We start from the raw sequence: 27,865 nt of genomic DNA on the forward strand, positions 1-27,865 counted from the left end.
AAGGAAGGAAGGAAGGAAGGAAGGAAGGAAGGAAGGAAGGAAGGAAGGAAGGAAGGAGGAAAGAGATCAAGCAAGCAGTCATGATATAGAAATATATACATACATTTAATTCTAGAATCTTCAAGTTCATTATAAAAATCCTTAAAGAAGCTTATTCCAACTGGAAGTTTTGGCAAACTATCTAGTGGCCTTTTTCTAAGTCTCTCATTTCAGTTAAGACCACAGATCCATGGCCCCAGATGTGCGCTATGGTTGAGAAGGATAAGATTTGGGGAAACACAAGGAGAAAGGGGTTGTATCTGCCATCTTAGTGGCACCCTCTGGGGGCGGAGGTTCCTCAGCATCTGGCCCAGTTTATGACAGAATGATGTCTTAGGAAGCATCGACGTCTTGCTGGTCAAGTCATGTTGCTCAAGGTTTAGTTGGTTACTAGGGAGTTACCAAAAGAGGTAAAGGAGTCAGTTACTTTAAATTTAGACATTCTGTGTCTCACTTTAGGTGGAAAATGTGAGAGAAACTTAGACTTAAAAATCAAAGCCTTCCAGTTCTCTCCTCCCTGGCAAATGTGATTCCCTTCTCACTGGATAGAGTCCCTGTCTAGAGATGAGCAGGCTCATCTGGATTTGGCTTTCAGCAAAGACACAAATGCATCAGGGAATGTGAGTCAGGTTTTCAAGGAAAGCTTAATCTGGTTGGGATGGGAACGTCACAGGGGATTAATGTTCTGTCCTCATTGTCAGGACTACCGATATCTTCACAGAAAACCACATAAGAAGGTGGGCCTGGCTTCCTTATTCTTCAGAGACTCCCTGTATACTCAACTAACTCAGATTTCTGTGAATTCATTCTGGGATGTTCTGGCCTACTAATTTAACTCTTCTCCATCTAAATTGCATGCAAAGCAGTCCAAGTTCCAACTGTCCAGTTGTGCTAAGTTTTAATTATAGTTTGCAATCTTTGTCATTTGAGGTAGAGATGTGTCTATGTGTATCTGTATGTCTGTGTATGTATATATGCTTAATGAGTATTTACAATTATGTCTTAAAAAATATTTTTAAAAGCTGTGAAGCTTTAGAAGAAACCTCAATGTGACTTCATGGCCCAAGGACATAGGCCCATCATAGAGTGCTTGCCTGGCATGCACCACAAGGGCCTAGGTTTGCTCCCCATCGACACACACTCCTTCCTATATTAGGTAAATTTTAGGTCTTCAAGGGCACAGAGTAGTACAGGTCTTTGTTCCTTTTAATGAAGTAGCTTGACTGGGGGTGGGAGGGCATCTTTTGAGTCAATTAACAAAAACTTAATACTAAACCTTGGGATGTCTGGGGATCACATGAACATGGACTGTGTTTATCAAGTAGACATTATGGCATCAGTGGTGGTCCCAAGTGACTGATATAGCCTTGATTCAGTAGTGTGGCTCAATGACTGCTATGACTTTTCCATCTTAAGGGCCTTTTTCTTTCAGGTTGATATGACCATAGCAATGCACAAACCCATCAGTTCTCAAGAATGAAGGACTTAAAACTTCAGTATGTCTAGTTCATAGTACAAATTATAGCACCATGAACTTTGATTCTTTGTGGTGGACTGATTGTGGGCAGTGAGGGCATGGCGTCCTGGTTCTTGCCAATGATATGTCAAGCTTCCTAAAGCTTTCCTGTTTATATAGGATTTTTTTCATCTTCAAAGAGGGTTAAAGGCATTCATATGCCACCACTGCCTGGGAGGTAAGATGGATTCCCGTTTTATAGGTGGAGGAAATAGAGGTCTAAGTGCCTTACCTGAGGCCACCTAGGGAGTTGAGTGTCCAATGACAGGTTGTCAGGGCTGGTACCACCTCTTCTTGGTTGGATAGCTCTCCAGCTCTTTCTCCCTGGTGTTTGTTCTTGAGTGCTGCAGACAGCTAGTAACAAATCCATAGCATCTATAATAAACCAAGATAGGAAATAGATACCACATATATTTATTTGTGAGTCTGTCTGTCTGCCTACCTACACATTAAGCTCCAGGATATTTAAACATGAAGGAGCTCATGTGACCCTCCTGGTGCTTCCCTTCCCTGTCTGTAGAATGGGAATGCTAACAGTTCTCTCCTTCAGGGATGCTGTGCACATGGAAGTCAAAACAAGCTAATGAGGTCAAAAGCTTTGAAAACCGCACAGAGCTCTGGAACTCTGTGCTGTCGTTAGTGCTGCCAGAAAATGACGATGAGACTGCTTATGGAAGGGGGTGTTGAGGGGTAGGACTTTCCTAATTAGGGGTCTAATTGTTTTGGTGATGTGTGGCAATGATTTCAGTACTGTCATGAAAGAATCCAAAATCAAGAGAAGAAAAGACTATCTTCTGGGGGAAAGTTCGCATTCTGAGTAGTATATATTTAGTAGACACAATGGCAAAACAAGTTGATTATGAGTTTTTGGAGTGTGCAGCTGGACCATGGCGCATGGTGGGAAGCAGGGCAGGGAATGGAGCCACACTGTATTCCACGTCACAGGTCCACAGGGACAGGCTGCTCTCCTCCTACCACAGAGATAAAAAAAGGAGAGGGTTCAGTGAACCTCAAGGTGGGTCAGTCCTCCCAGGGAAAGGGGGCAAAATAGTCACCACTGGGTTCCTGACCCTTCTTCCCTGCAGTACACTTATGCCAAGCACTTGTGCAAGCCATAGCAATATGGATGAGGGTGCCACCTCTGAAGGGATAGTCTGAACAATAACCTCAACTAAGCAAACCAATGAGAAGAGGCCTGCTCAGCAGGACTCACAGGTCCAGTTGAAACCTGGACCTCTGCTTTCTCAGCTGGACTCCCCTAGTCAGAGTGTAACCTGGACAACCGATTTTGGAGGTCCTGAAACAAGAGCGGCTAAGACTTCAGAAGCCTAGAGTTTCCAAAGGCATTCCAAGCAACTCGGAGGCTGAAGGCCAGCCAGCCTTGACTCCAGGGCCAAGCTGCTGTGCACCACCATGGGGGCGGCCGCAGGAGCCTTTAATACCGCAGCAGTTTTAAACTGGGGATAAAATAAAGTGACTAATCCACAAAGGGGCTCAGCCATTTGACTGAAAATAAAATCAAACGCCTTAGGGTTTTTCTTTTTAATCTTTATTGGTTTTTCTGCTTACAAAAGTAATACGTGCTGGTTGTGAAAAAAATTCAAATATTAGAGAAATATGTAACAGGGAAAAAAAAATGTCCTCCACATGCTCAGCCTTCCAGGAGAAAAAAAAACAAAAACAAAAAAAAAAAGAACACCTTAACAGATTTGTGCAAATGAGAGGTTCCTTTCCAAATAGATCTTTGCTGGTTTTTTTTCCCACAACACAAGCAAAATTGATAGACATCCACATGTGTGACAGATGTTCTGTCACAATTGCAGCCATGGTTTGGCCCCTCACTGTTTTCTTGGCAAGCCAGAAGTCACCCCAAGCACATGTAGTCTAATTCAAGATAGTGTGGATGCTGAGGAGAAAATGCATTTGGTAAAGTGCTTGCCTCTCAAGCATGAGAACCTGAGTTCAGTCACTTAGTGCCCATGTCAAAAAACAAAAAAAAAACAAAACAAAAAACAAACAAACAAAACAAAACAAACAAACAAACAAACAAAAACATAGGTGGGCGGGGAAATGGAGACAGAGGATTCCAGGTAGCAATATTGGTAAGTTCCAGGTTCAGTGAAAACCCCCATCTTAAAAAAAAATATGGTTGAGAGCCATGAAGGAAGACACCAGCCATCAACATTAGCTTTCATATATACACGGATACATGTGTTCACATGTACTCACACAAACACAAAGAAAGGATGGTGCACAGATGATTTACAATGACAGATGATTGGCATGAGCTGAGTCCATATATGCTGCATTCGGGTTTTTTTTTCTATGACCCAATAGAAAAACTTCCTACATCCCACTACTGTTTGTAACATGCACTGTGGCTGTGGCTAAGTGCTGCTGTGTGCCATGCTGCTGTGGCGGCCAGCAGGAGCTGCCTTTCACAGTTCCTAGGAAATAAGCAGCTTTTCTCTAGCCCCACTTTGCAAAGAGCTTAGACTCTGGAGAAAAGAATTTCATTCCACTATAAGGCAGGACCCTTTATCAACAACAACAGTAAAAATAACTAGGAATTATCAAATGTGAAGTCTGAAAGAACCATGTGGTGTGAGTCTGAATGGGGTGCGTGTATAAAATGACCACATGAAAAAGGTTCAGAGGGGCCGTCATTCCTACACGGTACCTGCAAATCTTCAACTAGGAAGCTGGGATCAGAGGGGTTAACTCATGTGCCTAGGCTTAAGAACAGGTAAACCTGAGGTGAGTCACTAGAAGGTCAAGCAGTCTACCTGGAATTCTGCAAAATAGAGAGGGTAGCCCAAAATGTGATTGGTGACTTTCAGTTATATGTTAGGCAGGTAATTCCCAAAACAGGCTACTGACATGAGTTCCTTCCTATAACATGTAGGCTTATCCCAGTTACTGAGGTGATGTCTCTTGATCTTCCATGAATGATCATGTACCAAAGGCAAACTCATTGATATTCGTTGTTCAGATGGTTTGGCTTGGCAGAGCGGTATGATATGAAATTGTATCTATTACTTTGTATGTGTATAGGTACAAATGTCCCATAGTACACATACGGTGGTCAGAGGACAACTTGCAGGAGTTATTTTTCTTTTACCTTGTGGATCCTAGGGGCTGAACTCAAGTCATCAGATTTGGTGTCAAAAGCCTTTTTCCTCTGAGCCTCTGCAGGCCCCAGAGCTACATTTGCTCTTGAACAGTCTTCTCACCCATAGGAGGAACCGATGTCTGCCTTTCCCATAGATTAGAAATAAAAAGCAAACAGTGCTAACTGAGCACCCAGCTCAAGGATCAGGTGGATTAATTGGCACACTGACATTCCCAGACTGTCATTTGTGAGCTCCAGAAATATGCTTCTGCAAGTGTGGAGATCCTGCCTGAATGGCTTGAGTGCACAAGAGCAGTAGATTGGGGGTGGGGAGGGATGTGGGCTGATGAGTTTCCATAGCAAGATTGTTCACTGTGAGGCTGATCTGGAAGCATACGACCACATCTGGCTTCCAGCGGTCTACTGCTCGATGATATTGGCTGGGAGGAATCCACATGTGCTGCAGATTAGTCTGTGTACATGTGATTGTCAACCACGGTGGTATCTGACAGATAACAGCATTTGGAATGCTGGCTGAGTTCATGTGTGTAGTAGATACAGGGGCTAGGACACATCATCTGTGCTGAAAGAGTAATATTTGGAAAAGATAGTGCTTCCTGGTTGAGAATGGAAAGGCTGGACGGAGGGGAGGTGAAGGGATTTTTATCATTCTTATTGAAATGAAAACTGAAATTGGTGACCATCTTATGAAATATCTGGGAGGCATAGACTATGGTTTTCCCCTCTCTGATCCATTTGAGTCTGTCCATTGAAAGGCAGTAGGGTTGGGGAGGGCTTCTGCATGCTGGGGAATTGAACAGAGAGGTGAGTAAGTGCCTGGCTCCTGGAAGCAAATGTTTGCGGTGACAATGTCAACCCGTGTGATCAGATGACATTCAGAGGGCTTGCGGTAGGAGCAGGTGCATTTTCTTCATCTCCCAAAGAGCATTCACAGCTGAAATTATCTTCTGAGATAAGACAGCCATACAGTAGGTCAGCTGGCAGAGCAGTCTAATCCAGCCAAACAGAAGAGCTGAACCTTGTTCTACAGAGACCCTTCGGTCCCTGCCTGTGAAGTGCCTGGAGAAGCTTGTTCTAACTGATTCTGATTCTTTAGCCTACACTGCCCACTGAGGCTAAGCACAGGACTCAGGAACAAAGGTCTAGGGAAATGGCCTCATCTTGGACAGACAAGTCTACGTGAGACCATTCATTCTTAGCTTTGTGGCCTGTGTAAACTTGTGCAATCAGCTTGGGTTTGGATAGCCTTGAGATCTGAAAGACCTGAACTTACGTAAGGCTGAAAACCAAGGGTGACGAAGCCTGACTCAGGCCACCAACCTAGCTGAGCAGTACCAGACCAGCCGCCTGAGTCTGTGCTATCGCAATCACTGCCCTTCCCCAGCCAGGCCATGAGCCATTCCTAGGTGATGGTGTTAAGGCAGAGATGATACTTCCAGCCCGTCCCCATGTCGTGAGCAGAGCACCAGACCTCCCTGTATATAATTTAGAGCATTACTGGAGCCATTTTAAAGCATTTTGAGTACTCTCTGAACTCCCCATTTCAGTTTTAATTCCCCAGAGCACAGCAGCAAAATTCACGTCCCTACCTGATTCAGGAAGTATTAGTTTCCATAGAGGGTCCAGGCACCAGCCTTTAGATTTGTATACAGAATTGATATATGTATCTCCCATCGTTAATACAGACTAAAGATGATTTTGTTGTCTTACATCTGTGTGGCTGTATTTGTGTGTACATGCCTGTGGAGATTAAAGGATCAGTCATGTGTCTTTCTGAAGCATTCTCTACCTTGTTTCTGTATGGAAGCATGGTCTTTTATTGAACCCAGTACTCACCAATTCAGTTGGTCAGGATAGCCAGCTTGCTCTGGGGAAACTCTTGTCTCTGCCTCCTAGACACTGGAGTTTCAGACTGGCCATCATGCCCATCAGGCATTTAGGAGGGTGCTGGAGATTGGAAGTCCAGTCCTCTGCATGCAAGGCTGATGGTTTACCCACTGAACCCCTATGCCTTGAAGGTGGTTCTTGATAAGCCCTGGTTTAAGAAGAAGTGATGCTCAATGTGCCTCAAGTGGTTCTGGTGCTGATTGACACTGCAGAGGCTAAAGAGGGCCGCTGGTGTCATTTCAGTGATAGGCTGAAGTTGTACGTGGGCAGAAGGCAGCTCCTGGTGGGTTGTCTCTATTTCACAGATAAATTCTGTTGACTAAGTGGACTGAGTAGTGTTGCCTAATTATTCTTCCTCACAGGTCAGGGTAGATGCAGCCAGTTCTTATTAGAGACTAGTCTGTGCATTTTGGAAAACCCTGGGTTGGAACTGTGGGCCGATGGCCCGTTTTAGATACCTTTCCTCTCTGCCACTTGTCTGAACTGTGTTGAGCATATGTGCCTGGTGCTGCAAGACAGCCTTTCCCATGACTCTAGCAAAGATATTGAGAGGAGCACTTAACATGAGGCCTTATGCTGTGTGACTCAAGGAAGTCAAGCAAGGTGAGGCTACACCGCCAGACATTCTACACAGGCAGTAGGCCTCCAGATGACAGCCAAGAATTTGAGTGAGATTTTGGACAGTCTCTAAATCTGGACAGGAGAGATGCCTCTGGTTGAGAGTCCTTGCTGCTCTTCTGAAAGGACTTGTGTTCCTGCCGCCTGTGGTGGACAAACTCCAGCTACAGGGAACATGATGCCCTCTTCTGGCCTCTGGAGGCATCACTGTCATATGCACATACCTACACACATACACAACCAAATCTTAGATGAACAAACATAGGATACAGTGCTGAAAAAATACATAGGAAAGGACCATCCTTCTAGAGAAGCTGGAAGTCAGCACAACACTTATGTTCATCTTCTTGGGAGTTAGCAGGCTGCATGCTTTATAATGAGTTTTAATTCAGTAGTTTTGTATATTTGGATATGTTATTACATCATTTTGCATCAAGCACCAAAGTCAGTGGTTGCAGAAAATATATATGCCTGGATATGGTATTTTATTAGAAGTGAGTAGGCCATATGTTCCTCTGTGTGTGTGTGTGTGTGTGTGTGTGTGTGTGTGTGTGTGTGTGTGTTGCATACATCACACAGCAGAATCCTTGGATGAGACCATTGCTTTATGAGAGGCATAAAGCTACATAGATACTGCATAAAATGAAATTGGCTCTATTTGCTATTCTGTGTCTGTAACTCGGAAGATGATGTGCTGTGGTGGTAGCCAGTGGTGAAAACTTTGGAATCTAAATGTGGCACAACAGAGCATTCTAGGTAAATGGGGGTAAGTTGGGGAGGGGTCATTGACAACATTACAGATCAGCTTTGGTCTCCGTGATTTTACATATAAACCGGATTTAAGAGATGAGTTAAATGTGAGCTTCTTCCCCCCATGTATTTTATTCTGTATATTTCAGTGTTTCAATTCTACTTTTTCTACCTCTATTGGACATACACTCTGTCTATTTAGAGATATGCCTGGTCAGGACATAAAACTTTGGTGTCATATCTTAATCATTTGGTTTTCCAGAGGCAAGCAGCTTTAAATAATCAATTGCATAAAAATACATGGATGCTGCACACAAAAAAAAATCAATTTCCATCATAAAAAAAATTCAGAAGCAACCTCTTCTGTTTGTCAAAATTCATCATTATTAAATTCAGGCAGGATATTAACTTTATGGCTGAAAGGTTTGCTGTACGGAGATGAACTAATTTTGAACACATGGCAACTACATTAAGTCTTTGAAAAGATGAGTGAGGCGCTCTTCCTGTCACACGTAACTTATTAATATTTTGAATTGAATCATTTTCCTAAGTAGACCTGACTTTTTGGGGGTGTATTTTTCTCTCCAAGTCAAGAGCCACATGCTCAGCCAAGACAGATTTATGACCTTTTAAAAATAATGATGGAAAATGAGATGGCGGTGGGAGGGGACACGTTTTAGTGTCTGCTTTGCTCTGAGGCCTAAACTGCGAACTCTCCAGTTCTGGAAGCCTTTGAAATGCTGATTCCAGTCTTCTTGTGGGCTCTTAAACACCTTCTCAAATGACCCATTTTAATAACCCGAAAGCTATTATATAACGAGCAGCCATAATTTAGTCCAGGGCTCTAGGGGGACCCTCACAGTTCAGCAATGAATAGTTAATGCAGGATAATGTTTAGCAGGTTATTAGTTTTCACTATACAAATGCTGATCGGGGAACGCTTTTATAAGGTGTTTAAAAGAAAATGTAATTAACTGGTTGCATGCTTCTGTTGCAGCTCAAATTGAAATTATTCCATGCAAGATCTGTGGAGACAAATCGTCAGGAATCCATTATGGTGTCATTACGTGTGAAGGCTGCAAGGTAAGCTGCTTGAATCATTGTTGTTTCTATTCATGTTACAGGGCATCCTTGCAATTTCTATTTTTCACTTCCAGCCTACCTAAAAGTTCAACTACTTGAGATTCTGAGTGATGACAACAGGGTGCGGTCAGTACTGTGTTGTTAAATTGTAATTACAGCAGTTACATAGACTCTAGTCCTTTCTTCAAGACTCCAGAAGAATCAAGAGCAAGGGACCAGAGTCTATTGCACTGATGAGATACCTCTGGGAATAGGGAGTTGATGGGTCAGTGGGGAATAGCATTCCGTGTGCCAGAACACGGTACCTCAATTCAAACCCCTGATGCCTATGCAAAAACTCCAGAAATGGCCACACGTGCCTGTTAGCCCAGCCTTCCAGGGTAGAGATCCTCGAGGCTTACTGGCCAGCTAGCCTAGCTGCAGCAGTGAGCTCCAGGTTCAGTGGGAGACCCTGTCTTCCATGAATAAGGCAGGGAGAAAGCTACGGGGAAGGACACTGACATCCTATTCTGGCCTCCCTTGCTGCAAAGTACATGCACACACAGAGACCTTGGACTGCCCATTACTGGATTCAGGAGGAGGTATTTACTATAAGTTTCCCTTGGTTGTGACTAAGCGCTTCTGTTGCTATTCAGATGTTAAGCTATGGAAAGAACTGAGCTTTATGCCTGGTGTCACCTGGCCACATCTTAGCCTTTTAATCTCTCAACTTCATCCATAAAGTATCCGTGACACATGCCCTTCCACCTGTAAGGATAGTCCAAGAATCACAGGTGCTTATAAGTAACATGGAAAGTGTCACTTGAGTCCACATAGCATCTTCATTATTGCTATTGTGACCATTTGTATGGTGTGGCCTTGGATGCAGAAAAGGCTTACTGTGAGAAAGGAAAACAGAGATGCTTATCTTAATCAATCCAAGACCACACCCCCAAACTGTTATTCAAATTTCCATTGGTTAAATTTTAAATGCTTCTGCTTGTATGGGAAGAATCCTAAAACGGGATTAAAATAGCACAGAATGAGTGGGAGAGTTGCTATTTGATGCAAAAGGCCTAGGAGACAGTAATAGCCAAACCCAGATTAGCCCTGAGGCTTGTTAAGATTGGGGGTTGGGGGAAATCTGTGAACTTGGTTTGCTTTCCATTAGTGAAAACTAGAATGTATTGCATAAGATAGAATCTCCCGCAGACATACGTACATAATGGTGGAGAGATTTGGAGGCGATTAGCCTCATCACTTTTTAAATTATTCCTTTCACTGCTAATCATATCATTGGCTGATTTACATAATATGTAAATGCATCATCTAGATTGCAGGTTAATGAAGACGGATTTTTTAAAATTATTGTGTGCATTTGTTTGGGACAGGAAGAGGAGGAACCATGGCATGCATATGGAGGTCAGAGGATAGCTTGCAGGAATCAGTTCTCACTGCTGTTTAAGTCCTAGGAACCTAGGTCATCAGTCTTGGTGGCAAGTCCATCTACCCACTAAGCCACCTCACTGGGCCAAAGCATGGGACTTTTGTACATCACCAGATCCTTTTGTACTTTTTTAAAAGGCCACCCACCTTTCAGAAGTGGGGAACTCGTTACTTGAGGGGAATTTTGAATTATTCATCTCTGTGGTTAAGACCTTATAGTACTTGATTTTAAAAAAAGAAGGAAAAACTGTGCCCTTTCTTCCTTAATCTGGCCTCTCTGAAATAAATTATTTTAAGAATGAAATACTTGAGGGTGGAGAGAAGGTTGGACATAACACTGCTTGCTCTGAGGACCTAGCATTGAGCATGTCTGTGTGCACTGTAACCTGACAGTGACAGGGGCAGAGCCAGACAGATCCCCACAGCTCACCTGCCAGCCACCCGAGCTGAAACAGTGAATGTCTCTGTCTCAGGAATTAAGAGCGACAGAGGAAGACACCCAGTGTCCTCCTCAGGCCTCTGCATGTCCCACACATATAGAAAAAAAGTTGAGATACTAACCTAGCTATGCAAATGACCTGTTCGAGACAACTGGCTCAACTTCAGCCTCTGTGTCCCCAAAGTTATGTCCTTGGTCGAAGCACCAGGCCCTCTCTCATCCCTACAGGAGTGTTTGCTCTGTTATGGTCCTCCACATGCATGGCCTTCATGCATAGCGTGTCTCCTGGGTGTCTGTGCACCTGCCCCAGAAGCCCAGCACTTCCTCCGGGTCAATCAGCTGTGCCTCTGTAGTTCTACGTGTTGAATTGACAATGTGTTATCTAGAAAAATGAAGTTCAGGGGTAGAGTGGGGGTGACTTGTATGCTATGCCTCAGGTTCATTACTAACAGGCTATTCTGTAAGTCCTGAATTTACAGAGTACCAATGCATTTACACATGCACAGGACACAAACAGTAAGGCTAGCAGCAGTTACTGTCCTAGTATATCCAGACACCCCCTCCCCAAGTCCTGTCTGCGCAACACCTCCATGTTGAAATGGGGTTCAGCTGGTGTTGGTTCTGCTTGTCTGCTCACGTGATTTCCTAAAATGGCCACCATTAAACCACTAGAGAGTGATTTATTCAGTGTTGTACAGTATTGTAAGTTTGATTTTGAGGGATGCGGTACCTGTTGTATATTGTAGAGTCTGACTGGAATCATTTTACCCCTAGTTACAGTGAAGTCTACAGACTTCTGCCACTGTTATTAATTACCATATTCTAACCAGGTGGAGATGGTCCCACCATGACAAATCCTCACAAGGCCATACTTCCTAATCCTTCCCAAACACTTACACCAACTGGGGACTAAGTAGCCAAACATTTGAGTCGGGGAGAGTGGGGGGCATTCAAACACCACAGTCATTTCTGAGCTAGCAATTTTGTAAGTATATCTAAAAATCAACCTGACCGTAAGGAAACCAGAGAACATGATCATTGAAGTAATTAATCATTTTTCCATATAGTTCCTTAGGTAAGCAAAAACCATAGCTGTGAGGACTCGTCCTTTATTTCTGGCTCTTTCCAGTTTGCCCTCTGCTCATACCTAGACAGGGGCGGTGCACTAGGTGGCCTCTGAGTCTGCGCCCAGACTACCTGGGTATCAATCAGTCCCCAGTATGCTACGTAAGGGAGCAAGCCACTTGCTAATACTCACATGCACCCAGGTCAGACACTCAGGAGAGGCTTGCATAGGCAACAGGCACTTGAGGCCCCCGAGAGGTAGCTGGTGTTACCCAAACTCCTCTATGCCTTGGCAATGCTCAAGGTACTATTAATGGGATATCCATGGTCTAGTCTTGTTTTCTGTAGACATCCGCACTTTTTCATGTCAATGCACATGATAGTAAAAGTAATACTAGAACTCTCCCTTGGGGCCACGTACCATAAACACTCCAAGGAATCCAAAAGTGTAACCAACTAAATCCTCCCTCAAGTAGTTGTGGTTTATCTGTAGAGAAGAGTCCTGTTCTGGGCAGAAATAACTGTGTATAGACTCACAGATGCCCATATCCTGCTGATGGCACGAGAGGAATCTGGGCCTGGTTCAGTTTCATAGGCACCAACATGGGGCCAGCGAGGCATCCAGGGCTAAGGATTAAGGATAGTGGGAAATGGCACAGGTAAATGACCTGCCGTAGGTAACCTTGGTTGTATCCACTGCGTTTAGGGAGGGGCATACACCCCAGCTGGAAGGGACTAAGTGCTGCTTTCTGTGGGTAGTGGAAGGGAGCAAGGGTTCCCTCCACCATGTCTTAAGGATGCTATTATGGGAGAATACTTTGTTTGCTCTTTTGAAAGAGTGCAACAGCAATATGCAAGGGATCCCCTCTGTCGAGAGATGTTCTGAACTCCTGGAACCAATTTTGGTTGAACCCTTGGTAACAATGACTAGCCAGTGGGAACCAGAGGTTGGAAAGGACAGGGAAAAGCCTAGAAACTATGCCTGGGCTGTAGATGGAAAGCTGAACCTCTACCCTCACCTTGTAAATAAAGGAATATGCTGAGAACTGTGCTCGTGGTTAGACCTTTGAGAAATGGTCCAACGGCCACATGTCTCACTTCACAGCAGCTCAGCTGACGATGGAGCGTTTCCATCACAGACACCTACTTTTTGTATGTTTTTCGAATCCATAACTGTTTTAGGCTTTTTGTCTCTACAATTTCAACTGTAAGGTTGTTTTAAGAGGTATATGTGTAAGTGCAGATACCATGGAAGTCAGGAAAGGGTATCGGATCCCCTGGAGCTGGAGTGAGATTTGGTTATAAGCTTCAGAAACCAAACCTGGGAACTTTGCAAGAGTGGACATACTCTCACCTTAAGCCCTTTGCTTCTATGTTTTTAGGTTTATTGTACAGTCTAGTATTGGGGTTAGTGAATTGGTTTCCCATATTTAAGACCCTTTGCTCTCCATAAAAATACATATAACCTGCATATCTGTACAGACTTAAAACCACAGTATACTTACCGTATATGATTGATTCACTTGTCTGAGACTTAATCATCAATGACTTAGCTAAGATGGCGTCCTATGTGAAACTTCCTCTTCCAGCCAATCCCTGGGGAATTTACAATCATCTTTTCTTACAAGCATCTCGTAAAATAACTGTAGGAAGGTTTTTAAATAATATTTAGAGTGTGTTATGGATATTTTTCTCCCCACTGAGGTAGTCATCAAGTGTGTGGAACTTTGTATGTGCTTGGCTGGGAAGAAACTCTATGGCTATTCCCTTTAGGCCCTACTAGGTCTTCATGAATTCTGCTATTTTTGTTATTCAGTTGTAAAAAGTCACAATAACCCCTGAGCTGGCTCTGTAGGGTTTTCAACATTAATGTTTTCATGTTCAATATTTTTTTATTTTTAATGCTTTAAAAATCCCTAAGTCCTAGACTAGATCTCAGCCTTTTAAAATAAAAGTCAGAGCTGGGAAGGACAGGCTGTCACTTCACCCCTCAGCAACCTGAGTCTTCCAGTCTTCTGTGTTAGGTGATGAGGTACATGGAGCTCCTCCGCTTGAGTCTCCAGTGCCACAAAAACAAGTGGCTTGTTCATCGTGTCTCAGTAGCTGCTGCTCCTCCTCAGCTTACAAGCAAGCTAGGTTCCAGACAGTGTGGTAGGTAGAATCCTCCCTGCCTTAGTACTAGATTTCTGGATGGTTCTCCTGGGGTTGCTGAGTGCATTTCCTGGGACTGGATCTGAGAATGTTGGAGCTCAGGCACTGGCAATCTCCACATTTACAAATGGGACACATGAGGTGATATCAGCTTCCAGTCAGAGCTCACTGCCACACACAGTTCCACGAGGAGGTGGGCCATTATCTGTGGAAGAAAGTTTCCCCGAGAAGTGCTTGGGCACCGGTGGCCTTAGGAGTGGGGGTGGAGTGGTTTTTGTACAGCAGCTAACTGGTGTAAATGAGGCCACCTGATTTTTAAAGAACCTGAGTCTCTTTCCTCCTTTACTGCTTAGGAGACTTGCTTCTGCTTCGACTCCGTTTCCACTTTCTCACTGTCTCTCTCTGACTTCAATATGTGGGTGACCTATCTTTACCCTCAGTAAACCTGACAGTTACCATCTTTACCCCAATGTCCAGCTTCTCCGCTTTCTATCCACACTCATCCTCACCCTCCTAAACATTCTCAAAAGAAAGCTCCCAGGATAAATAAAATTGGGACATAGGGCATCTGCTTATATAGAGGACTCAGCTCTTCTCAGCAGAGGCAGACATAGAACCCACTTGTACAGTCTACTGGATTTTCAATTCTTAGTAAAACTGAAAAACGCAGTGCTTTGGGCAGGCATAGGAGCACTCACAATAACTCAGAGTCATGAATAAATCTTGGTTGTCAAAAAGCAAATGTGTAGCCATTCCAACGCGTCTGCCATTAGAATTCCGCGAGGCAGCTGTCAGCTGTTTTCTTGTAATTAAACAGCCAATGAGCAGCTAATTAAGACATATGTGTACACAGAAGTGGAAGTGGGTATGTTAATGAACTGTAGGAATCAATTCATTATGTGAAAATTGTCAAAAGACCAAACATCAGATCAGTATTGCAGCCGGTGCTTCATGGAGAAGCAGCTCCAAGCAGAAGGGACCCTCCAACTCCAGGGCAAGATGCCTGAGTACCCCCCTACCACACCTACAGTTCAGTGTCAAGCTAGCCCACATGCTTGAGTCAAATCAATAATAACCCCAATGTAAAAAGTAACTGATCGTTCAAAAAATTTTTATGAGATGGATCTAGCAAACTAGTTTTCCCACCTTTGTAAAAATGCATCGTTTGAGATCCTGTGTCACCCTCATTTTGGCTATTATCAGTAACTTCCACTACAGAGCTAAGAAGTGGGTAGGGGGCTTATTTTTTCAATCTGCCCTCCATATTTCTGTGACCTGAAGCTGGGGAGATGTCTTCATTGATAAAGTGCTTGCTGCACAAGTTTGATCCCCAGTAACACATGCCCAAACTCCCCGGAGAATCTCTGAGCCCAGCCTAGCCTAACTCTTAAGCTATAGGGACCAGGGAAAAATCCTTGCCAGGAAAAAAGGAAGGAAGGGAAGAGGGAGGGAGGCAGGGAAGGATACAGCTCCTGGGGATTGATGCCCACGGTTGACCTTTGGCACACTAACCAAAAAAGCAAGCCTTTGGAAAAATATGCACCTAGAATCAAGAACTCAAATCCAGTGCCTCCTGTCCTCTGCGTGCTGTAAGCTCTTGAACATACAGCTTTATTTCTCTGAACTTTAAACCTGAACATACAACAGATATGCAAGTGGCTACTTCACGTACAGTTGATGAGGTGTCCTCTGTAGCACCTAGAATGGTGCTTAGAATATGGCTGTTACTGGGGCTCTTTCCCCACTCCCACCCTGCCACACATTCAGCAGGTATCTGAGTTAACTATTTTGAACAAAGGAGCCAGTGCAGGCAGTGATGATGCACCAGAGGGTAGAGTAGGGGTATGCCTGGGAGGGGCTGGCTCAGAAAAGGTCCCAGAGAAGAGGTGGGGGAGGAAATTCTGAGTTCTCAGGCAATAGCAGGGACAGAAGTCCTTTGAAGAACTAGCTTGGTCTGTGTAGGACTTTGGAAGGAGAATTGAGTCTGGGGAGAGAGATACCTGGATGGGCAGCCATCACCTGGTTATCAGGAGGGTGAAGCACTGAGGGCTGGTAGGCAGGGACGGTGACTCCAGTGACATGTTCTAAGTAAGTGTGTGCCTGGGTTTGGATGGAGGAGAGGAGCTGTGGAAAGCTTATGGGTTCACCGTGAGTTTGCACTGATAGTTTCATTTCCATGTACGAGTAAGAAAGTGAGGCAAGAGACACACATTTGAAACTCCACGTCTTTGTCAATGGAGATGGGAGCACCTTTGCCAAACTGTTTACTAAATTTCAAATTCTAGATGAATGCTTCCATTTGTCTACGCTATTCTCAACTGTATGGCCACAGCTAGGACACAGTTTCATGTTCGGTCTGCACAGGGCCACTTTATTACATTTCAGTTTAGATAGCCACCGTAAGTAGTAGCCGTCGACTGAGCCCCAAAGTGTAGCATTTGCTAGTCTCTGTGGTATAAATATTCTACCATGAGGCTGTTGCAAACGCCCCAGTACACCAGCTTGCTGGGGAGTCGGGAAGAAATAACCAATACTTCAGCATCTCCAACTGCTGCCACCCTTCCAATTATACTCAACAGTACCCATTATAATAAATAATAATCCTTTTTTTTAGTGGTGGTTAGGCTTAACAACTGGATTGAATGAATTTCCTGACATTTAGTATTCACCTCTTGAATAAAGGTTATGAGCTTTCTTGTGAACACTCTGGCTCCAGTCCTAACCCGGGAAATAGAAGAAAGTCCCACCCAAGGGTCAAATGTGATATATATAACCAAATAACTATTTTGTTTTCTCATAAGTGAGACTAAAAAATGTACTTTCAAGACAAAGCGGCCCAGGGCTCCAGGGATGACTCAGCAGCTAAGAGCTTGTATTTTCTTCCAGAGTTTAGTTCCCAGCACCCGCTTCAAGTGGCTCAGAACCCTCTGTAAACTAGGGAATCTGATGCCCTCATCTGGCCTCTCAGACACTGCACTCAAGTGTACAGTCCACACCCAGGGACACACATGCATAATTATCTTTATTTCTTATATTTTTGAGATTATAATACAATTACATCATTTCCCTTCCTCACCCCAGACCATCCCATCCATATACCCTTCCTTGCGTTCTTTCATTAATTGATTATTCAATTAATTTCAATGATTTTTCATTTCAATAATTTCATTAATATTCAATTATTTAATTAATTCTGATAATTTTAATTAATTAATCTTTCTTTTCATTAATTGTTGTTTCATAGATACTCATATATATTCCTAAACACAACCTGCTCAGTCTGTACAATGTGTACATGTTTCAAGGGCTATCCATTTGATACCAGATAAGCAGCTGATATGCTGTTCCCTGGGGGAAGACTGTTTCTCACAGCATCCTTTGGTTGTCTGTGACTTTCTGTGTCAGGTTGAAGCCTCTTCGGCCTTCTGCTGCCCGTGTTACCAGGTCTTATTGGTGCCCTCGTTCAGCTCATGTTTACGCAGGCATGTCAGTAAGACTGCTTCATGTTTCTCAGACTTATGAGTTCCCGTGAAGTGTATCTCTAAAGGTAACAGATCTGTGGTACATTGTCAAAACCTACATGGGTGATTCTATCAATGTCGGCAGTTAAAGGTTATAGGACCTGATAATCTTTCAGCTTCCTTCCAGCACTGAAGGCCTATTGGTGTCACATTTTGAAGGGCTGCATGGCAGCATATAGCCACTAGGTGGTGGTAATGTGCCACAGTCCAAGCATCTCCTGCCCGCGGTAGATGATGGTGACTCCTTCCTCAAGTCCACCATGTCTAGAATGGAGCTACTTCAAGTGTTCTGACATACCTTTTGGCACTAGCAAAATTGCACAGTGATGTAGTTAATTTCTTTCTTGCCAATCCTTGACTTGAGTGCTGGCTTTGTGATACATATTCCTCTCAGAGCTTTGCCACAGGCTGCTCAACCTCAGAAACTCAAGTCTCAGAGGAACCTTCTCTAGGATATGCTCCAAGCAGACAAAATCCTGCTTCTCACTCAGAAGCATGCTGTTTCCTCATTAGGAAACAAGGAATCCCCTAAGCTTTCTATGGTTTCTTTCTCACGTCTAATTCTCCCTCCTATGGATTCTAAAGCTTTACTTGTTTTACCAGTTTAACTTCCTAGACATTTAAACTGCTCAGAAATTTCTCCAAGGAATACTGGGGAGGTTTTTAAAGAAGGCATGGGCTCAGGAGATAGCTCAATGAAGCATTTACCGTGTAAACATGAAGACCTGAGTTCAATCCCATGGTAAAGGCCAGGTGTGGTTGCATGCATGCATTTACAGTCCCCATGTTGCACGGGTAGTGGGTGGAGACCTGGGCCCACTCCTCAGCCAGCCTAGCATAATCTTAAGGTCCCATGAGCAACCCAGTCTCAAAACATAAGGTAGAAAAGAAACAAAAAGTTAAGGTGAACAGCACCTGATGAACAAACCCCAGGTTTGGCACTAGAGTTCACACGAATGGGCCACACACACAAAGAAGGCAAAGTACTCAGTCTTTCAGAAAATGCAAAAGTTCAGTTTGGCTGAGTCAGGGCAGCCTCCCCAGTCTCTCCCTAGAAAGTTCCACTGGGCTCCTCCCATAGGGAATGGGATATTTCTCCTTGAAGATGAGACTCTATCATCTTTGTCCAAGAGAATGGCCTTGTCCTAGTTCTCAGCTCTGCCCTCTCAAAGCCGCTGAGTAAACGTGTTCTTGATGGACTCAACTGAAGGATAAATGTGAGGTGAAGAGGGTATGTCTGCTGGGGGTTGCTTTCCCAAATCCTTCCCAACTCCATATCTAGGCAGACAGTTTGTAAGCCAGTCACAAGCTCCAGGCTTGCTGCCCCTCCTCCAACCCTAGAAACACAGAATGCTGCATTAACTTTTCTTGCAGATTACAGCCAGATTCACTCAGACATCCCTAATGAGAGTGACTCTGAGCCCTTGCTCTGAGTTTCATTGCCGTTCACTCCATGAATGAGACAGATTATGATGTGGGCAGGGTAGGTAAGAACCAAAGGGAACATAATGCTTCAGGCCAGAAAGGAAGGGGGATGCTGGAATCGGAGGCTGATTTCTCCTGTGACTCCCTTCCCATCTCGGCTGCAGTGTAGACCATGAGTTGATAAGATGCTTGTGCAGTGGCAGCCTGGGCCAGCTGAAGGAATGAATCTAGAGGAAAAATGTTAATTTCAGAGTCAATCTGTCCTGCTACTTATTGTGGAAACAAAGGGGACAAGAGTATTCTAGAAAGAAGTCTGAAAAAATCTCTGTCCTAGCTTCCTGAAGTGTGGGAGGTGGGATTTGAACAAGCCATTCCATCTCAAGAGGCTCCAGTCCCTTTACCCTTCACACAAATAAATAAATTAAAAATTGTAAATCCCTATGAAAGAAAAATAGAAGGTGTAGCCAGTGGCTGAGCCCCAAGAAAATGATAAAGGGACAGAGACCAAAATGACTACCCATGTGAGTGACCTTTTGGTGTGCTTTAAAATATATTTTCTTGGCTTCCTTCTAGTTAGTTCTAAGAAAAATTTTCACACTCCCTTTTTACCAGAGAACACACGCACACGCACACGCACACGCACACACAGCTTTAAATATTTTGACAGGGGACTCCTTTCTAAGACACTGGCTCGATACAAAGTGGGTCAGAAGAACCTGGCTCACGTGCATCTAACTTACCCCAGTCGTCACAAAGCAACAGGTGAGGCCAATGATGGCAGATCTGGAATGCCTTACAGACCTGTCCACCGACCTGTAGAGGGATAATCAGAAAGCAAAAGGAAAAGGAGAAAATTAAGAGTCACTAATGGGCCCACTAGCCAAGACTAGCAATCCTTCTCTTGGGGGGCATAATTTTTCATAGTTTCTTTTACATAAAATATAGGGTGCTCTCCCACTCTTGGACTGGATTACACTGGGCTTAGATATTTAGCCAATTTTATATGCTAACCTTTTTATACTAACAGTATTTCTGAAACATGATTTTCAGTGATTATCCAACTCCATAGTACGAGTGTGTACTAGAACTCAAGTCAGTCACAGCGGTCACCTAGTGCTCTAAAGAGCATCCTTCTGGATGAATCTTGTACTGTTTCTCTAGAAAACACTCCCCACTTACAGGACCAGCATATTTTATTTCTGTCCTTAATTCTGATATAGTAGCCTAATCTGCCTCTAGAAAAATCTGTTGGCTGAAGCATATCAATATTTTGACATTCCTTGTTCCATCCTGCCCCCCCCGCCAATGTCCCCTTGGCTGGAGACATCTGTCTTTATCATTAAAGACAGCCCTGAAGATGACCATTCTCTCTCTTGTACCCTTTGTGGTTCTGCTTCCCACAAACAACTCCTTACTTTTCTTTTGTGTGTTTTTCTTTTGCCCAGGCTAAGATACCATTGAAAGAAATAAACACACACACCCAACCCTGTCACTACCACGTATTTTTGGAAGTTATGAAATATGCTTCTAAGTAGCACATGTGTTGCATGAGAAATATATGGCTGACTAAAACATATTTTTATGTCAGCTATAGTGGAAATATTACACCTGTACTAAGCTTGTGGGTTTCTCCTACAAAATCACTAAAGAAAAGCTTGCACCTTCTAGTCCCCATACTGAAAATCAGGAAGTTAATCAACACACACCTTAAGGTCAGCAACTCCTGTGTGTCTTTGCATACCCTCTCATCTCCAGCATAGCACTCAAGACAAATGAGAAGCTGGTGATCACCACGCTGGATCTAAGCCTAAAGGCCATGGTTCTAAGCACTGCTGATTCCCAACCAGTAAGGACTGAGAATTCACAATGCAACTAACCTTTAAAGTAGTCAATCCAAGCGTCATCTAACTGTTGGCTCCAATAGGTTCAGACTTGGGGAGTGAGAGATGGCCAAAGAGGTAGAGGCTTGAGCGGTAGAGAGAAAACATCACGGCATACCCAGACAGAAGCGAGCTGGATGCAAATACATTTCCCTTAACTCTGGGCAGCCCAAAAAAGTGTTAGTTTACCAAAAAGTGTTTTGGAGGCTTGGGAGATAGATAACATCATGGGATACAGCACTTACTGCACAAGCATGAGAGCCTAAGTTTGAATCCCCAGCACCCACATAAAAAGCCAGGCATGATAGGGGCACCTATCACTCCAGCATTGTGGGAAACAGAGATAGAAGGCTCACTGGGTCTTGCAACCTGACAGTCTATTTCCAGGCACAGTGATAGACCCTTTTTCAGCAAAATAAGGCCGTGTGACACCAGGACACCTCATCTGGCCTCTGTAGCACACATAGGAACATGTATGTGCACACACAAACATACACGCACATACTTTTTTGTGTATACCTCCACAAATGCACCAAAAGAAAAGGTATTTTGGAGATACAGGTTAAAGGCAAATCCTTTGGTGTGACTGCAGCAAGCACACTGCTTTGTTTGATCACCCAGATCATGTGTCTTTTACACAGGCAATGGAGTGGAAGTTAAAGAAGTTTTGCATGTGTAAGGGATGGAGGATTAGGCTCTGGGGGTTAATTTTACTCAAGGAAAAGGAAGTGACTTTAATTTCATTAATGGTCTCCTGGATGATTCTGCTCCAAACTTAACCCTCCATTAAATATTAATGCCACTTGATGCTTGATGCTTAGTACCCAGCCTTTGGGTATCACCGCTGGAACTGACACTAACCTGTTCCGTATTTATAACTGAATCACAGGGCTTTTTCAGGAGAAGTCAGCAAAGCAATGCCACCTATTCCTGTCCTCGTCAGAAGAACTGTTTGATCGATCGGACCAGCAGAAACCGCTGCCAGCACTGTCGGCTGCAGAAATGCCTGGCCGTGGGGATGTCTCGAGATGGTGAGCCTCTCAGAGCTGACATGGGACAAATGCATGGGGCTGGGCAAACACCCATGCAACATGGGCACTGCTCCATCAGGGGAAGCTCTCTCAACCCTTTCCCAGGCCCCGCTGGCAGCTTCCTGTAATCCAGAGCACTTCCTGTATTCATGATCTACTGGAATCAGCTAACTAGCTGATGAGGTAGACAGAGAAGAGTGCTGTAGTCAGAATTGCTTCAGGTTGTCAACATTTCAGAAACTACAGGTATGTGTCATCTGAGGGATTTTGTACAGGAAACCCAAGCCAGGACAAATTGGTACTTGCCTTATGCTGGTAAGTCTACTGGCATTTGGCAGGAAATCGTTCTTAAGGTAACTGGGTCATCCGAAATGCCTGCCAAAGTCAAATTTTGCACCTTCCAAACGTGTGAAAATAGTGAGGCTCAGTGGTAGGTGTCCTTTTTCATTGAGAAGGCATGACAACTAGGGATGGGCCCCTTTCCAATTACAGAGCATCTCAAGATCCCTCCCTGAAGCTGTTCTTAAGTATACTGAATAACACAGGATTCAAGACAGTCATGCATGGACAATGGCAGGAAATGCAGTGGGTCCATTTTAAGGACTTTTCTTAGTATACTGACCGTCTTCAGAGATCTCTTGGGGTGTGGGCTGTCTACCCTTCCTACTATCAACTGTTCTTAGGGCCAACAGAGCCACCCAGGCTCAAGTTGACTTGCACTACATATCTTGTGAATCTTTTTGCATCTTCTGTCTTTCTTCAGCATTAAACTGACAGTTAGGTATGGCTCCTGTCTGCCTGTTATAAGTGCATTTCTGTGAGCTGGTCCTTCCCCCCCCTCACTGGATACAAGTATCCTTTTATTAGGACCAAAATTAAAGTATAATGTTAGAGCTAGAGCAGTTTTCCTCAGGGGGATTTCTAAAATGGCCTTTGCCCCTCCCAAAGTTAAGTATCTTCAGGATGGCTCCTTACATATGTATGTCATAAGATAGATTAACTTGTTGTGAGAAAGAAATCTTTTTCGAGGTTTATAAACTTATATACCCGTTTGTCACCCAGCCCCATCTGAGCTGGGAAAGCTCCAGAATGGCTGAGCTCCTGGCTTTTCCCCTCTGGATAAAAGGCAGCGAATCCTCCCCTGGCAGGGAGAGCCCACCAGCTGGTCAGTGGAGTGTTCTCGGTTCCCAGTGGCATTTCCATCTCCCCTGCCTTCTGCCCCTCTGTCACTCTGTCACTCTGACAATGCTGGATTGAATGAGTTCATCCCCTCAATCAGGACTCAATTTAACTATAATCAATTAGGAGAACTAAATCCCTCCAGCAAGAAGCTTCATCTAAGAGTGTCTAAACAAGGGGACAGGGGGACGACACCCTCGGTGGGAGAAATCAAGTCAGGAAAATGTTTTCTATATCTGGATGAGTGATTCAGGAGAAAACACCAGAGACAGTGATCCAGGAAGCTGCTGCCCCCTTACTACCTTTAATAAGAGGACTGATCCTGAGGAGAAGAGCTGCAGACACAGACCCTCCCCAGGGGATCTTACAGGCCTTGCCCCCCCTCGTTCTCTTTACCTGAGGCTAAATGATTGCACAGCAAAGTATCACGTAATGATGGATCCAGTTAAGATGGTGGGGTTTGTGCCTTAGCTACTTGGGAGGCAGAGATGATGACAGCTTGCACCTGGTAGTTGATGGCCAACCTGGGCAACACAGTGAAATGACTCCCCTATCTCCAAAAAGAAAATAGAGACAAGACCATGACTGCACACAGCTCTCATAGGTTAGGCTGACTCAGACATACAATTCTGGGAACTATAGACAGCTTCACCATAAAGCCCCCAGATTCAGCTGGTCAGTGTCATTCTTATGTACAGCATAGAAAGAACACTTAGTAATAGGTGAATCTCCTGCCTCCGTATACCCCATGAATCTTTGCATCTCTGCCTGTCCATTCAAACACTGCAAAGTCTGGGCCAGGCCATGCAGTATAAAGTGAATGACAGATCATTACACCATAGAGCTAGGTGGAGCGTGCCTGTAATTCAAACAGCCAGTACTCAGGAGACTGAGGTGAGGTGACCAGGCCTCACCCCAGGCCAGTCTGGGCTTACTGGGTGAGACACTGTATCAAAAAGAAAAATCAAAACATTATATTCTTAATGAGCCTGGGGTACAACACTGCAGAAAAACAAGGGAAGGGTTGCCTGGGCTAGCTTGCAGACTGTGTGTTTGGGGTGGGGGCACTTGAGGAAGTTGTTCCTGCCTTGTGGGTGACCTGCTTTTATGCTGACTTGCTCTGAGGCGTTCTGGAGACCTGAAAGCTTGAGAGAGGATAACTCTGCCTGGTTCAAGGTATGCTTCGTTTCCTCTCTTCCCAGCTGTCAAGTTTGGCCGGATGTCCAAGAAGCAAAGAGACAGCTTGTATGCCGAGGTGCAGAAGCACCGGATGCAGCAGCAGCAGCGAGACCACCAGCAGCAGCCTGGGGAGGCTGAGCCACTGACGCCCACCTACAACATCTCAGCCAATGGGCTGACGGAACTGCATGATGACCTCAGCACCTACATGGATGGGCACACCCCCGAGGGCAGCAAGGCCGACTCAGCAGTCAGCAGCTTCTACCTGGACATCCAGCCCTCCCCAGACCAGTCGGGATTGGACATCAATGGGATCAAACCCGAACCCATATGTGACTACACACCAGCATCTGGCTTCTTCCCCTACTGTTCCTTCACCAACGGAGAAACTTCCCCAACCGTGTCCATGGCAGAACTAGGTAAGGCAATGCATGCTGCCACTGGCTGGCTTTGAGCATTCCCTGAAAAGTGAAAAGGGGTTCAAGGGAATGCCCTCTCTGATGGGCAGGATTCCCCCTCCGCCTTTCTCGAGATTCAGATATAGCCTCACTGTCCGATTTTTCCCATGAGTGTTCATTACAAATGTAGTGCTCTGGGACCAGATGGGATGTGTGTAAGCAGCCTGTGCTCCACAGTAAGCACAGGGGATCCACAGTAAGCACAGGGGGATCCACAGTAAGCACAGGGGGATCCACAGTAAGCACAGGGGATCCACAGTAAGCACAGGGGTAGGCCACTTGCACTGGTTATTCACTTAGACTCCAGGTATTCCTTTATGTCCATGGTCACACACATACACAGAGTCCACCAGCCAAATCTAAGTTGGAGGCATATTTTTATATTTTAAAGTCTTTAAACTGGTTGCTAACATTTTTAAGTTTTTAATTGACACTTTAACAGCTGTGTGTAAATCATGAGGGACCGTGTGCCGTTTCAACAAATGTAAACGTGCTGTAATAATCAGCTAAGGGCATGTAGCATACCTGTCATATTGAACACTTAAAATTGATTCACAGTGAGCATTCAGAACCTTCCTTTCCTGCGTTTTCAAAGGGATGACCATATTACTATTATCTGAGCCATTCTAATGTGGAGCCGCACGTGACAGTTTGTTCCTCTTACAATTTGAACTGTACGAAGCAACTGTTGTGCATTCTCTCAGTCCCAGTCCTACCCTGCTAAACTTGACCACTTACAAGAAAAATCAGCTTGTCAGCCTTTTGTGGGGGATTTAATTTTTTTTAATTACATTGGGCCAATATTTTTGGACACCAGTATCCAGCTGGTACCCTTGGGGGATGACCCGTCTGGCGGGCCCTCAGGTAACCAAGCTTTGCTGCACTGGTGTGAATTGTAAATGCCTGAGGTGACTTACCTCGAACTTGCCAGAATGTTTTAAAGATGACCATTGGTGGCAAAACTGGTAAGATTTCATACAAGGCTTGCTTCACCAAAAGGAAGAAAAGAAAAAGGGAAAACAAAACAAAACAAAAATCCCCAAAGACACAAACACCTCTGTTTTCCTATTGTCAGGGCATGGCCATTTCTGGGGAGATGATGGCCTAGAAACACAGATGGCACAGACAATGGAAATGTCCCTTCACGTGCGTTATACTAACACTCTATATTTAATCAATTTTTTAAATATGGCACTATTATTTAAAAAACCTTTGATAAGAGCCTTTACAGTTTTCAAGTGATCTGCTGTTCCCAGTGATTCTGCACATGGGGTTATTATACCCCTTTGGGATATTTCAATTAGCTGCTGCAGAGACCGGTGAGCCACAGTGGGGACCCAGGGTGGTAAAGAACCAGCGGGTTCTGACTTGAGCACAGAAACCCCCGGCTCACAGCCATAAAGGCTGTGTTCTTTAGATGGCACCTCCACCTCTGTACCCCATAAAACATCTTTTTTTTTAAGTGAAAATTTATATTTCCAGTCCAAAATCTCCAAATAGAACAAATTGAACGTCCTTGACGGTTTTTACACAAGCATCTCTTTATGGATCTAAATTTAAATCCTCCGGAGCTGGGGCATTTTAAGCCTGCTCTTTAACCACCGCACATCGCTAAAGGTGCACCACCGCTCTTTTGATTAGCACAGAAACCTCTGAACTAGAAGTCATGCTGAGCAGAGGTAGGTTGGATTTTTTTTTCCCTGAACTAGAACAACCCCCCCACCCCCCCCACCCACCCCCCACCCTTTTTTTTTTTTGCCATGGAATCTTGGTTGGCTGAACCTGTAGCAGAACTGTAATGAAAATTAAATTTTCAAAAATGAATAAGGGTTTGATTGAAAGCTGATATGTTCTCATGTAAAGTGGCCTGACTCACCCCATGCCTGCTGCCTCTCCACTGTGGCGACAGTGAGCCTGCCTGCTCGCCTGCCTGCTAGTCAGTGCTGAAACAGATCCACAGAATTGAGCCAAAGCCTTACCTCGGCACATGGCATTTTGGCTAAAAGTACACAAATACCTAAATAGGGCTATAAAGGACCAAGCTGGTGCCCTCGAGTCTGTGGACACACCTGTACTGGTCACCTCCCACTAGGTCTGGGAGCCATGGGTTATAGCATTTTCTGGGATGAAGTGACTCAAATAGAGCCAAGTTGAAAACTAAATTAGAATTCTTCTGAAAGGGGGTATTTTCTAACCCATTTGTGTGTCAGGGTGGTTCAAGGGAGCGGAGTGTGGCATAAAATGGCCGAAGACTGGCTGAACATTCTTCAGAGCTGCCTTTTCTATTCTGTGAGACTTTTTGCAGTCTATGTCCTGTGGTCCCTTCTAGTTAGTTAGTTAGTTAGTTAGTTAGTTAGTTAGTTAGTTAGTTAGTTCGTTATCCATTTTACATCCCAATCACTGTCCCACTTCCCAGTCCACCCCTCATGCAGTCCCTTCCCCATCCCTCTCCCCTTCTCCTCTGAGAGGATGGGGGCCCCTCTGAGTGTCCTGACCTTCTTGGAGGCTAAACTTTGTCAGAATTTAAGCAAATGAAACTATACAATAGGAGAGTAAGTTCTACATGAGCATGTCCTGGGTCCAATCCATCTTTCAACAGTTACACCCACAGAATTTTGAGCAGCACAGGACTTCATTGACTAGGAAATCTTGCCCTTGGCATTTGATTAGTGCCTGAACCATGAATTCCAGATAAACAACCAAGGTTTGTTTTATAAAAAGTGCTAACTGGGCTTGTTACAGCAACTGTTAGCTACTGCCTTGTGTAAGAGATGGCAGATGAATTAGGCGCCATGAGACAAGACGCTGGCTTATGTGGATTGTGGTCCCTCCCAGCTTCACAGCTGGTTGCACAAACCACTGAGCCACACAGCCTGCAAGCTGCAACTATTCCTCTTGTATATTGACATATCTATAAAGGTTTGCACAAACTCTGAAGCCAGATGATATCTATATCAGAGAGACCTCTGCCTCTGGACAACTGTAACACTATTGGCTCAGGTGCCTAGCTAAAGAAATGGGGTACTGTCATCTTCTTTATTCGTCTGAGTATATATATTCTGCCACACAGCAACGGCTGTGTAAAT

At 44.4% G+C, this 27,865-nt stretch overlaps 1 protein-coding gene across 2 annotated transcripts in view; it reads left to right on the plus strand.

The window, feature by feature from the left end:
* The window catches only part of Rora (RAR related orphan receptor A), a 99,855-nt gene that overhangs the window by 51,848 nt on the left and 20,142 nt on the right, over positions 1-27,865 (plus strand). For both annotated transcript variants that reach the window (XM_028771313.1, XM_028771314.1), the window contains exons 2-4: positions 8,941-9,026; positions 21,822-21,963; positions 24,345-24,740. In XM_028771313.1, the coding sequence (XP_028627146.1) occupies positions 8,941-9,026; positions 21,822-21,963; positions 24,345-24,740 (624 nt within the window). The remainder of the gene's footprint in view (positions 1-8,940; positions 9,027-21,821; positions 21,964-24,344; positions 24,741-27,865) is intronic.

This window comes from Grammomys surdaster, unplaced genomic scaffold (genome assembly GCF_004785775.1).
Source record: "Grammomys surdaster isolate TR1022 unplaced genomic scaffold, NIH_TR_1.0 206, whole genome shotgun sequence".
NCBI lineage: Eukaryota > Metazoa > Chordata > Mammalia > Rodentia > Muridae > Grammomys > Grammomys surdaster.